Source organism: Ailuropoda melanoleuca, chromosome 2 (assembly GCF_002007445.2).
Source record: "Ailuropoda melanoleuca isolate Jingjing chromosome 2, ASM200744v2, whole genome shotgun sequence".
Lineage (NCBI taxonomy): Eukaryota > Metazoa > Chordata > Mammalia > Carnivora > Ursidae > Ailuropoda > Ailuropoda melanoleuca.
In genome coordinates, this window is record NC_048219.1 from 177,735,485 (window position 1) to 177,749,691 (window position 14,207).

Genomic DNA, 14,207 nt, shown 5'->3' on the forward strand with positions numbered 1-14,207 from the left:
AAATTAGGGAAACAAACAAATCTCATTTACTTACAAGTTGATTTTGCTTTTGGAGGAAATTTGGTCCGGGTAATAGCCAAAATTATGAAAATAATGACTGGCCATAAAATCAAGACAAGGGTCCAAAGCTGCAAAATAATGACAGGAAAAAAATGTTAATTATGTTGCTGAACTAAAAATTTCACAAAAAGTACAACACATAAAATTCCAACACAAACCAGATATTTGCTCGTAAATACTATTAATTAGAAAGGAATGAGAGATTTTTAAAGCTACAAGAGAACTCGAAGTGAACACAAGAATGCTATCTTCCTTAAAATGAGCTTCAGAAGCCCCGTTTAGAGTCACCTCTCATCCTCTGTCCCAAGAGTGATGATCTTAAAATTCAAATCTCATCAGTAATTTCCCTACTTAAAAATCTTTTAGTTCCTTGTTGGATAAGGTTCAACATTCTAAACAGGGCATACAAAACCCCAAAATAATCTCAACCTAGACCTACCACTTCCAATGTCAGCATTCTACAGTCAACCATAAAGATCAGTGTGTGACATTGGATAATGGCTCAATAAACATTGGTAAAGGAATGAATTAGTGTGGGTCAATGAGCAGATGAGTAAACGGGAACTTAAAAAGTTCTATGCACCCCCCCATACCACTATAAATAGTATCTTGTGTCTGCTTTTATCATAGAACTTAAACTCTTATCATCTATCTAACTATCTATATATTTTTTTCTTGGCTTACAATAAATTGGCAATTCTCTTAAGGCAGGAACAGTGTCTTCTTCATTTCTGAATTTCCACTTGTACAAAACAGATGCTCGATAAATTTACACTGCACCGAAATTTCTATTAGAGGATTTCACTATAAGATACTTCAGGAGTGGCTTTTCTAGCCACATAGACATGATTCTGTTCATAAGACGTGAACTACTTAATATTTTACACACCTATAAAACTGGTTCCAGAGCAGTGAAAAACACATATTCGCAAGAACATCAACTGTGATATGCAAACAGTTAACAGTGCTCAAACCAAACCCTACAGAACAAATACTGCCAATGAGTAATGGACAAGCAGGGTTAGGTAGAGAGGGATAGGTAGGGGACTACATGACTAGGCTCACCAAAAATCCCTGAAATGCTGAGGCATAAACCAGGCCACCCTGCCTTGGTTGTCAGAGGTGGGTTCTTTTTATGGCAGACAAAAAAATGACTAGACCCCAAAGAAGAAGTAAGCGATTAAAGATGGCTAGTCCTTACTCAAACCAAGACATCCCAAGAATGTTAAGACCACAAGCTCTCTGGTCAGTTCTAAATAAAAGACTGTTGGTGGAGGCCCACATTGGCAATCTGGTTGGGACCCCTCTCACTCTTAAGAGCTTTTTCTGTATCCTTGATTAATAAAATCCTATTACTTTGCTCATTCTCTTTTGTCCGCGAGGTTCATTCTTCAACTCTGTGAGACAAGAACCACCCTCTTCTGCTTTGCCTACGCTTAATAAAGTTCAACTCGGACCTATGTTTCTATGCAGACTTGTTACCACTTTTCCCCCATACCCTACCACTTCTGAGACAATCTGCTTCTGACAAATCTCAAACTACTGCCTGGGGCTCTTGGTATCTTGCTCAATTATTGATCCTGAAGTAACTATGAAAATCTCAATTGGGTGTCTACAGCACTGTTGTCCTTGCTGAAAGGCCTGTAACCAACTTCTTGGACTGCAGGTTTAAGAGCAAATTTTTAGCAAATGGAAGAAGTTGACTGTAGATCTAAGCAATCCTAGGATACTTGGTTTGATCGTAGCTAAAAAGCTCCCAGACAGGCTGAACAGCTTCATCCGTAGCAGTCTTCTCAAGCATTACTGTGCACACCACATCACCTATGCGTCTTGGAAACATGCAGATTCAGATCCAGTAGATCTGAGGTCGGGCAGACATTCTGCACTTCTAACAAGCTGCAGGTGGGTGACACTGTTGCTGCTGTCCATGAACCACACTTGGAGTAGAGTAGTTCTAAATGTATGCCACCTTACCTAACTGGCAGGATCGTTTATAAAGTCCTAGAATGTTTTTGTAGGAAAGTTCCTTTAACTAATGGATAGAATTCATTCAGGGCATTTGTAAACTTGGAAAGGAAAAAAAAAATTACACTTCTATTTTCTCTACCTTTTGATCAAAATCTAGCATTTCCATTAATGATGAATGTGGGCAACAAGCCACAATGTTCTTAGAAGTACTTGTGACTTTGTTACAAATAAAAATCACAGATATTTTCAAATCACATTAGTGTTGTTGCAGATACCTCAAAGGTCAGTTTCTACTCATGGTGACGTTACAAATTATAGTAGTTACGGGCTTACCATATTTGTTTATTTATTTAGTGCTATAATAAAGAAACACATACTACCATATCATAAATTTGTGTTTTAATACTTTAATAACTGAATTTCAATATAATTGGTTTTATTTGTAATTCTATTTATTTTGTTGATTTCAAAGCACTATTCTTAGAAGGACCATAGGCTTTACCAGCCTGATAAAGACATCCATGACACAGTAGAGGCTAATAAACCTTGATCTGATCCAAATTTCTTTTTTTATTCTCCGTGTTGCAGAAGGTTAGCACAGCTTTATCCATTAACTTACCCACAGTCACATACCCAGTTGGGAAGCAGAGAGGGGATGAGGATCTGAATATCAAGATACTTAGACTAGATTTTTTTAAAAAAATTATCCTACTCTGAGGAAAAAATAATGCCTTACAAAAAGTTTATCAGAAAAATGTAAGTGTTATAGAAATATGTGTTATTCTAGCCTAGTCCCTGATACATTAGAAAATGAGAGTCTGTTCTTTGAAGATACAGGTACTATTATTATTCTATATGACTTATTTGAAATGTAGACTACAAAGAATTGGGGTTTAAAAATTTAATGTTTGTGGCTTTATATTTGAAGTCATAGTTATTCTTTAAAAAAAAAATCATCTGAGAAGGTTTAGTGCCCCATAGTTACTTTCAGGAGCATCTATTCATTTTCTATAGCAACCTCCTGAGAATTAGTGGGCAACAGAGACCAACTGTACCAACAAATACGTACATTCACATTAAAATAAAGGGCATATGTCATGGGATATCTTTAAATTGTCTTTCAATGGATCTAATTTGATGGTTCCATGAGGATGTTTTGATAAACATTGAAATTAATTTTAGACATGATTTAAGTCAGACAAAAATGCAATCTGTATCAGAATACTTTAAGAAATTTGGACTCTGTTATAGGCAAAAACTACAGCAAGCCTGTAAGCAATCTATTATCAAAAGATTTCCCCTGGGATTTTTAGGTCAGAGAGGTTTGGAGAATATTTCTGCATACTGCATTTTAGAAGGATAATGAACACAAAGCCCTCCATACTATGATCTTGGGAATGTTAAGGTTGACAAGTTAATCACAAAAGAAAGAAATAAACAAAATTTAAATTTTCATAGCAGCAGGATTGCTCCCAACACCATTCTCAATATTATCATAAACAACCTAGAAGCAAATGCAGTGTCAAGTATCCAAATACTAAACCAATGAGCCATGACTCATTTTTGTTTGTTTGGAGAAAGGGCTGATATATTGATTTTACACATATAGATATTGGAGCTACTTGAAAACTAAGGGAAAAGCAGTTTTTAAAAGTTTCATATTTTTGTTAATATTTTAATTATCTCACATTCGCCTCTATATCTCATTTGTGTTCCACCCCCTACCCCGCACTCTTGACATCTAAAGGCATATGCACACTGAGTAGTGTAAAGTTCTTTAGTGGGCTATAGCATTTGTCTCTTATTTCTCCAGGGTTTATTTTCCATTGAGATATCCCATTCTGTTCTCCTTCTCTTCCCTTTCCCTTCTGGAACAATTCAGCACCTAAAAATCCTTTTTCAGAGGCCTAGAGAAAGGCTATTCCATAGTAGGACAGAAGGCACCACAGTAACACAGAGAAGGTGGGTCCCTAACAAGGTGAAGAGGAAACACACAGTTCAGAAGTCAGACATGGGAGGTCAAAATCCAGGTGGGGTAAGGAGGGTGTCTATTCATGGTGAGAAGCAGGGGATTGGTTTCAACACAGTGTGGTAGACCAAAAAAGTAAATACATTATTGGGGAGGAGCCAGGCTTCTCACTATCCATCAGGGGAATTATTAACATGAAAAACAGGAAAACAAGACTGCTATAGTGTTGGGTTAGAATTAAAGATACGGGTATGAATGCCTGGATTTCAAAATGCATAGAGAGACATGAAACTTAGCTATAAATGGGTGGGTATAACTTATTTATTTCCTTTTTTCTGGTTTCAGAAAAGTTGTTTCTGCCTCATTATATATTTTCTCTGTCCCAACCCTGGAAATACCCACTTTTCCAAGAAACCCTAGCTTCTTTAAGTATACAGCTGAGAGCTAGGAGTGCTCATTGCTATTGGAGTGTCACTGTTTCCAAGCCCAGCCAAAGCTACAGAATATATGTACAGACATACAAAGAGAGAGAGAGAGAGAGAGAGAGAGAGAGAGAGAGAAGGGTGATAGATATACTGCTTAGAGAATGTCAGAAAATGATGCAGAGCGGAGTATGGGTGGCTCAATTGGTTAAATTTCTGCCTTTGGCTCAGGTCATGATCTCAGGGTCCTAGGATGGAGCCCCACATTGGGCTCCCTGCTCATCAGGGAGCCTGCTTCTCCCCCTCCCTTTGCCCCTCACTACTGCTCATGTTCTCTTTCTCTCAAATAAAAAATATAATCTTTAAAAAAAAAAGAAAAGAAAATGAGGGTGATGGCAATATGACACAGACACCAGCCTATCACAAACTCGAGCATCAAATTTGACCCACTGGCCAAATTTAAATATTAAAAAAATATGTTAACACAATAAAAAATTACATTTAACTGAATAAACAAGGAATCCTGTAATCTATATAGGTATAAATACATAAGCAAACAGATAAATTGGAAGTTTAATGAGGAAGGGATAGGTACACAGTCTCAAAATAGTTTCCCCCCAAAATGGGACAAAGTGACATCAGGTACCTCCTGATGTGAGGCAATGGGGCAAGAACACAGCATGGTTTCTGTAGCACTCCTACCAAAGATAAATAGCCAGAGTCTCAAAATATGGAAACGACAGACACTCTACAAAACAACTAGTCTGAAAGGTTCAAAATGTGTGAGGGTCACAAAAGTCAAGGAAACACTAACCAATTGATACAGACTGAAGGAGACCAGAGACATGAAAACTAGATGCAGAACGTGATTCTGAACTGGAATCTTTTGTTATAAAAGATATGATTGGGACAAATAATGGAGCCTGAATTGTGTCTAAAGATCTGAAGGTGATATTGGGTTATGAAGGTGAATGTCCTTGTTTGTAAAATAGAGACACTAAAGTATCCAGGGTAATGGGGCATCAATCTCAACTGGCTCTACAAAGAAAGTTATTTGTACTGTTTTCTTTAACAGTACTTTTCTTTTCTTTGCAACTTTTCTTTAAATTTGAAACTGTTCCAAAATTTAAAATTTAGAAATTATTTTTAAAGTAATTCTTTTAAAAAATGCAAAGCCAGGGGCGTCTGGGGGGCTCAGTCGTTAAGCATCTGCCTTTGGCTCAGGGCGTGATCCCAGCGTTCTGGGATCAAGCCCCGCATCAGGTTCTTCCGCTGGGAACCTGCTTCTTTCTCTCCCACTCCCCCTGCTTGTGTTTCCTCTCTCGCTGTCTCTCTCTCTCTCTCTCTAATAAATAAATAAAATAAAATAAAATAAAATAAAATAAAATAAAATAAAATAAAATGTGTGAGATGCTATGTTAAATACTAAACATGCATTTTCTCATTTAATATAATCACCTCATTTCCTCCTGCAGTTGGGAAATCAGAATCTTAAAGAGATTAAATAAGCCTTCATTCCATAAGCCACTAAATGGCAGAGCTGGTATTTGAACCCTAGGAGTCTGGCTTCAGCAGCTGAACAGTTATCATTAAGCTGTGTGGTCAAATCACTATAGGATATAATACTAGCTCTATTTGATCACAATACTATACTTTTATTAGTTCAATGTATAAGAGCATTGAAAACCATTTAAAAGTTGCCCCTTAACCTAGAATGATAACTTTTTTTTAAAATTATTTATTTATTTATTTATTTGAGCAAGAGAGTACGAATGGGAGGGGCAGACAGAAAGGGAGAAAGAATCCCAAACAGATTCCTTGCTGAGAGTGGAGCCCAAGGTGGGGCTCATCCCAAGACCCTGAGACCCAAGGCCCTAGATGAAACCAAGAGCCAGACGCTCAACTGACTATGCCATGGAGGGGCCCCTAGAATCATAACTTTTTATTACAAGCTTCAAAGTAAAAAATGCCCAACTTTTCACGTATACAGTACATTGTTTCTTCTTTCTTCTCCCGTTCTTTTCCTTTGCATTGTCCCATAAATCAAGAATGACTGTTACTTGGTGGTAATAAGAAGATTCCCAGGTTCATGCTCTGAAGAAGGAGGTTGGTATTTTAGATCTGGAATAAACCTTAGTTCCACCCCCCAAAACAAGCAAACAGAAGTGGCAGAGCTCTCAGTTACTTGGGCTTTCTGCTACTGAACACTGCCATCCATAGAAACAACTCATCTAAAAACTGGAAGAGAGGACATTTTCTGAAATTTATACTTACAGATTACAATACATTTTGGATATTGGTAAATTTTCTTTCTTTCTTTCTTTTTTTTTTTAAAGATTTATTTATTTATTTGAGAGAGAACAAGAGTGGGGAGGAGGGAGCAGTCTCCCTGCTGATGCAGGGCTCAATCCCAGGACCCTGGGATCATCACCTGAGCAGAAGGCAGACACTTATTTGACTGAGCCACCTAGGCACCCCTTGAGATTGGTAAAGTTTCTAGGATGCATATATTAAAGCAACGCCTTTTATTGGACTTTAAACTAATCTATTTTTCTATTGCTCTCATTCCTAAAACACCTTCACCTCACTTGCTTTTTTTTTTTTCTTTTCAGAGAGAGTGCGCCAGTGGGGGGTGGGCAGTAGCGGGGCAGGGAGAGAGAATCTTAAGCAGGCTCTAAGCTCAGCACAGAGCCCAACACAGGGCTTGATCTCACAACTGTGAGATCATAACCTGAGCCAAAATCAAGATGCTTAAGCAACTTAGCCACCTAGGCACCTCTCATTTGCTTTTTATCATTTGACTAAACTAACAAAACGTGCATGTCTGCTATGAGACAAGCACCAATATCAACAGGTAGATCTAAATATTTTTTTCAACAATTAAAAAGGATTAAGGGAATAAATGATATAGATCTGGAAGAGGTAAATGGGCCTGGGACAGTTGATCAGGTATTTGCCTGAATTGTTCAGGACCTAGTTTATTTTAATCCAATTTATAATTAAATTTGAGATTACAGTTTAATCCTAAATTGCTTTAGTCAAAACATTACCTTAATGCATTGACCAACTTCTCCAAAATTTCGAAACTAGCACTTCCTCTTTCTCTAGACACTGTGAGGGGATGTTATATGAGCAAGATGGGGACTGGGGAGGAAGTATCAAACTTTAGCCAAAGGGTTAGAAATCGGGCACCTGGGCGGCTCAGCTGGTTAAGTGCAGCTCAGGTCATTCAGGGTCATGAGCTTGACCTGAGGGCTCCGCACTCAGCATCAAGTCTGCTTCTCTCTCTCTCTCTCTCCCTCTGCCCTTCTCCCCACTCATGTGCATGCTTGCTCTCTCTCTCTCTAATACATAAAGAAAATCTTAAAAAAAAAATGTGTTAGAAATCAGTCAAGTTATGGGAATGTGATAGAAAAACTGGTTCTATTACCAACTGAGCTAAAGTGTGACCCCCTAGCCCAACAGTTAGATTAAAATAAATAGCTCAAGGTAATTTTTCTTCTTCTGTCGTAAGTCTGGAATTAGATTCCACTTCTATAGAGATCTGAAGTCAATCCTTGATATGCCTATTTAGAATTCATCTTCTTAATGAAAGATAAACTCTGATCTTGCACTATCTAGTCTTTCATCCTGCAGTCTCTGCTGTGCCAGGACTCAGTTTCCTATCATTAACTAGCATCTCATTAGGTGAGCCTCCCTGTTGCTAGCCATCTCCAGTGGAATGTGTCTTCATTTTTGTATTATTTCTAGAATTAAATTACAAGCCCAGTAGGGTAGCAACTGCATCTAATTGATTTTCTGTATTACCTAACATTTCTGTTGGTGCTTAATGTATTTTTTTCACACCCCTTTTTGCATTCACTTTTTTTTCTGCCATATAATTGGGAATTGAAGTAACCACTAATACTAGAAAATCAGCAATATCTAAGGCCTCCTTAGTAAATATGATCTCTTCACTGGTGGACTGAACTCTGAGCAGGGATCCAAGAATGTTGGAAAAGGAAACTCAACTCAGTGGCAAAAGGGAGGCATCAGGAGGTAGTGAAAAGAATAAATCTTTTTTGGGGGAAATCTGACTTTGGGTCCTTAAGCTCACTGTGTCACCTTGGACAAGTGCCTTGAGCTCTCTGGGGCCCTGTAGAATTAAGGCAGTTAGATAATCCCAAATATTCCAGAATTCTGATGTTTGATTTTATTAAAAAATTAAAGAGAAACATTTACTCTCAGAACAATTTTGAGGGATGTCACCTCCAAAATTGAAAACCCTGCCTTCCTTTTTTTTTGTAGCCAAACTCAACATCTAGCTTGTTCTAGTACCGTTCTATTTCTTAGACTATATAAGTGTTTGAAATTCTTTTTCTCACTTTCTATTCTAGTGTATATTTTTATAATATATTTCCTCAGTAATCCCTGCTCTAATATTTTTCACTATACGTTTGTTTTTCTTGTTTTTTTTTTCTTGTATGTCATTTGTTTCTCCATTAGTAGATTCCTAACTTCTTCCTTTACAGACTATCCTTCCCACCATCTTGCTTTGTGATAGAATCTCTTAAAAACACAGTGGAGGAGGATGTCTTGGTAGTGATTATTCTTTAACGTTCACTAAAGACTATATATTTCCAGTGTCACATAGCTTCATTTCTATTTTCCTGAGTATCAAACGGCATTTTTAAAGTATCATATTCAGAAAGATTATGAGATAAATAAAAATACTTGCATTTTAAATAATTGCTTGGTGGATGACAAAAGTCCGGTCACTACATACAGACTACATCCTCTCCTCAAATTTATATACCTCTTCTTTTCACATTCTCTTTCAATTTGTTTATTGTTTCTCTTTTCACAATTTTTTTCATTCATCACATATATATCCTTTCCACCTGTGTCCTCACGTCCTCTCTCCAAGAGGAGGAAATAGGGCTGGCCCGAGCCAACCTATGAAGAAGGGATGTACCTTTCTTTGCCCTCTTGCCCTCCACCTAGAATTGTCTTTCCTTCTCCTTTGGGCACCACCATTTTCTAAAGGTCTCTTGTGTTCCTCTAGTTGGTCATAATGGAATCAAGCGGGACTTCTGTATTTCCCCAAATTCAGAACTATTTCTGATTTCATTTCCTGCAACCAACACATAACCTGTCCTGGGTCTCAAGGTAGCCTTAAGATCTGAACCCTCTGATATCCCCAAATGAACTAACAGATCATGTATTTTCTTTCTTTGGGCAAAAGTATAATTACCAGGGGCTTTTTAGGGATTTTGACTACATAAGAATAATACAAGGTATCATGGTGAAAATATTTTAGCATGCCTGAGTTCTACCTCCTTTAAATATGCCATATCCAACAGAAATTGACTAAAATAGAGAAAAACTCTAAAGTAGAAAATTGATATACAAGCTACTTTACAGATAAGGAAAGGACTTATTACGGTTTCTAAAGATAAAATTTCTCAATGAAAAAAATGTATTCACCTGAGGGCTTTTTAATTTTTAGGTAAAATAGAGTTGTAAGGAAAATATACAACCTCAGCATTCAGTTTATCAGCAATAACAGATATGTTTTCAGTTCCTCTCTGCTTTTATTTTTGACTAGTGAGTTTTCATCACTTAAGAACTGAACTATATATAAACTTCTTCCTCTTTCCCATACTCCCTTCTCCTGGATTTCCTTTCATCATTTCTTTGAATAAAATACGACACACACATCACTCCAAATCCCTCTATAATCTATTTGCCAAGTGTCTCACCATTTGTAAAGCACTTTGAAATACACTGGCACATTTGGTTCTTACCACTCTATGAGACAGATATGGTAGGCCCTGGACCCATTTTGCAAAGAGGAAAACCAGTACTCAGAGAACAGCTATACTACTCAGGTCATGCAGTTTTCAAGAAGCATTACCAAAAAACCAACTCTCATCTTCTGACCACACCACATATCCAGACTCTTTTCCTGCTGAATTCCACATGTAACCTACCATGGAATAATTATGGCAGGTTTTCTTTTGTGTTGTTTCCAATTGAAAAGGAACACTAATGATTTAACTAAAAAATATTAATGATTTAAAATTTTATGTCCAAACCCCACACCAGTACAATCACATAACATCTTTTGGTTCTTAAATCCTACCCACCACATTCACAAAGCTGAGTAACATTCCTTCTCTTTCTCAATATATACATCACAACACTTAAGTAAGGTGTCAGGCACAGCCAGCAAACTCAGAGTGAGATTAGGTACACAGATGGTTTCCAGGACCACATTATCTGCATGATATTTATATTATTCATTTGAGTCTGGGAATTGCCACTCTAAAGTGAAATATATGGCAAGCCTTTTTGAATTTCTCTGTTTTTCATACATTCTTCTGAATATGTGACGACCCATAGAAGCCAATTCCTTTCTCAATCTCCCTACGCCCTAACTGATGAGGATCTAATAGCTAGCTTTGTAATTTAAAAAGCAACATGAACGTAAGAACACAAAAAAGATGTTGCAATAAATAAAGTAGACAGACTGTAGCCGTAAAGTTAAGTGATTCAATAATACTCCTGAAGTATGGCATAGATATTGACTCTTGTTTGGCATTTCTAGTAAATAATTTTTAGGTACTGAAATTTTGTAGAAGCTTTTCTATACCAACAGCCTTCAAACAATTTCCTTTCTATATCTTACTTTTCAAACAAGCTTTCCATCACTTTTGGTTTTCAAATGCATTTCTTCCCATTTATTATTCCTTTCATCTTATATTTTTCTTCATCTCATTTTTAGCTACATTTATTAAGAAAATTTCTGAAAGCATTTTGACCTGAAACCTAGAATTCAACACTAGTTCGAACTCAACCAGCAACAAAGTGCATGTCCTGGTTTACCCTTTCAATTTACTGAAATCAAAAGGCAGCTTTGGGGGTATGTTTAGACTTGCCCCATTAGCTATAAGACAGACATAGGGATGTTTTCCAAATATCTTATTTCTGCTTTAGAAAATGGCTTAAAACTCTTCTCTTTTTACCTCTTATTAACATCACATTTTAGGATTGCCTAGAGTACTGTCCCTGGGCAACCCCCCCTTCCCTTTTTCTACTCACCGGCTGCCTTTTGACACCTAGCCAATTTTTCCAGACCAGCACCCGAAGCTGATGAAACTGGGAAGCCATCCTTCAAACACCACGAACAAAAAAATTCCTCTCTTTTCCTCCAACCCACAGAAGAATTGGTACCCTGTCCAACTTGCTGTATCAATGGGTCAAAGCCCTTTCACGGCATAGCTTTCCTGAGGGCTGGGGTAAGAAACCCACAGTTCTTCGGCTGCTGGATTTTTCCTTCGGCTTAATCCTTGACCAAGGAGCACTTCTCAACCAACTCTTCCCTCTGAAACAAGAACCCAGACCAGACCTGTCAGTGGCTTTGCTTATTTTTAAAATAACATCCAGTTATTGCTTGTTGCATGAAGTCCAGCCTCAATAGACAATGAGTAAGTATCATTCAGATAATGCCCTACTGTAAAAAAAAAAAAAAGCTGAACCCACACCTCCTACTCTCCATGAAATTAACTGCCTATCACACCTTCCAGAAGGTGTCACCTGCATTGGACACGTCATGAGGAATTAGGTGGGACTCTTGCCAGGCCAGTAGGACTTGTCCTACATTCTCTCGCCTTCTTTTCTACATAGTAGCAGAGGCAGGACACATAGCATTTTACAGACTCTGGGCCCAGTGACTCATAATATTTAAATTGTCATTAAGAGTGGTTTAACTCAATAAGGCCAGAGCTCAGCTAAAACACTCTGAACCTCAACCATGGAGAAAGTCTCCATCTTTAGCCTGAACTTAAGTGGAATGCTTTGATTTGGAGGGAAGTAACTATGTGTGCTGCCCAGGTTTCACCTTCTGTTACAATTTATTAGGTTAAACAAATTTCAGAAAATAAAAGGTAGTCTGTGGGTGGAATAAATGACATACAATGGATTCCCTCATTTGGGGGATGGGTTCATGTATCCATTGCAGGAAAGTCATGTTGTTTTGGGTTTTTATAATTAAAGACGACACAGGCTGACCCAGGACTTTACTAACTTTATGATATAGCAGAGTTCTAGTGCACGTGAATATCCAAATCAGCAAAAGAAATCTATTGTAAATTAGGAGAAAAGAAAAAGGCTCTATGCTTAAATTATTCAAGGTACTTTCTAATTAAGTAATTTTAATTGTGATTTCAGGATACATGCGAAGGAGAACTCTGGCATAAAGGTTTCCAGGAGTAACATTGCTTAAACACCTTAATGACAAACTACTCCCTCTGATATCAGTGCCTCCACAACCTGGCTCCAGCCACTTTTTCAATAGTCCACTACAGTCTGACTGCTTGCCAAACTCATGCATATTACAATGTGCAAACATACTTCTGCTTTCTGGACCTTGACTTGCTTATGCCATCTCCTCTAACCTGAGATAAACTCCTCCCTCTCTAAGATCCTACCTCTCAATATCATCCTCAGGTTGATGCCTTCTATGATGCCTTTTGAGAAATACCCTTAGGAAATCCTCTCACCTGCCTTTGAATCCAGCATAGTTCTTTGTTTATATTTCTCTCAAGGACCCTGTGTTTCTTATTTTTTACACTAGATTGTCAACTCTAAGATCATAAACTATTTTATATCAAAATACTTTAGAATGATTAATGCTCAATAACTGCTGTTGAATGTAATTGAATATTGAAGAGACTATTTGAGCCAAGGCTAGTGAAACCCTCCTTTCGTCCTCACACCTCACACCTTTCTATGATCGATCAACGTTCTATTTGTGAAATCAGTAAAAAGCAATGTTTCAGTTCTCCCTTCAATGTTTGAGTTCAAATGCTGGTTCAGCTTCCTGGTCCTCATGCCGACTCTGCAATGTTGATGACAGCCAGCCTGGAGCTGATTGGAGCCATGCTGGCACATGCCCATTACCTCACCTTTGGCTCTGTCCCTACTGTGATGAGTCTTTCCAAGCCCAATCCCCATTAGGCAGTCAGTCCTGAATATCAAGAATTTGGCTCTTGAATTTTTTTTTCTGAACAAGGTTAAAGACAAGGTGCTCTTCAGACACTGGGTGCCTCTGGAGGTAATACCCTCCTTCACCAGTTCCAGGATTCAGTGTCCAAGAACTTCCGGCTTTTTCAAGCTTTGCAGATGAATTGAGCTCCTGCTCCCTGCTTTCTTTCTCTGTCATCTGTCACAATCTACAACTCACTAATGGTTGGTTCACAAATATTATTCACTTGTGCACTTGTGAAGTCAAGGTGGGATTTGGGGATGTGATGCTACCTATCAAGGGATATTACAAGTGCTCAGAGTCACTTAATTCAGTCAGGTTACTTGAGCTTAAAAAGTACTGATTCACCACGTGACTGATGCAGATGAGAGGCCAGCTTTAAAAGTATCAAATGGTTTCTCCTAGTAGCTGCCTGTCATCTTTCCAGTGTAATCATGGGAGTTGTTCTGTTGTTGGTTTAACTTTGGTTAAAGAGTCTCTCTCTCAGGCTGTTCTCTTGCCTGGACACCTTCATCTACTACCTCTAATTTTCTGATGATGGTTATGTATTTTATTACAACCCATGACTTCCCAGAAGATTTATCTCTTCAACGTAATTTCAAAACTATGCATTAAGTGTTAATATATGTAAGGGTTTCCTTTATACTGGAAGGCATATAATGTCATAACTCTAAGTGTCACACACACTTACTTGGGGACTGGGGTATTCTTTCATAAGACATAATTCAAAGTAATTTAAGGTGGGGTACATAGACAATGA

At 37.8% G+C, this 14,207-nt stretch overlaps 1 protein-coding gene across 2 annotated transcripts in view; it reads right to left on the bottom strand.

Annotated features, from left to right (window-relative positions):
* The window catches only part of ABCA12 (ATP binding cassette subfamily A member 12), a 171,502-nt gene extending 159,636 nt beyond the window's left edge, over positions 1 to 11,866 (bottom strand). For both annotated transcript variants that reach the window (XM_034655128.1, XM_019807562.1), the window contains exons 1-2: positions 11,503 to 11,866; positions 35 to 128 (exon numbers count right to left, since the gene is read on the bottom strand). In XM_034655128.1, the coding sequence (XP_034511019.1) occupies positions 35 to 105 (71 nt within the window). In that variant the 5' untranslated portion in view covers positions 106 to 128; positions 11,503 to 11,866. The remainder of the gene's footprint in view (positions 1 to 34; positions 129 to 11,502) is intronic.
* Positions 11,867 to 14,207: the final 2,341 nt, after the last annotated feature.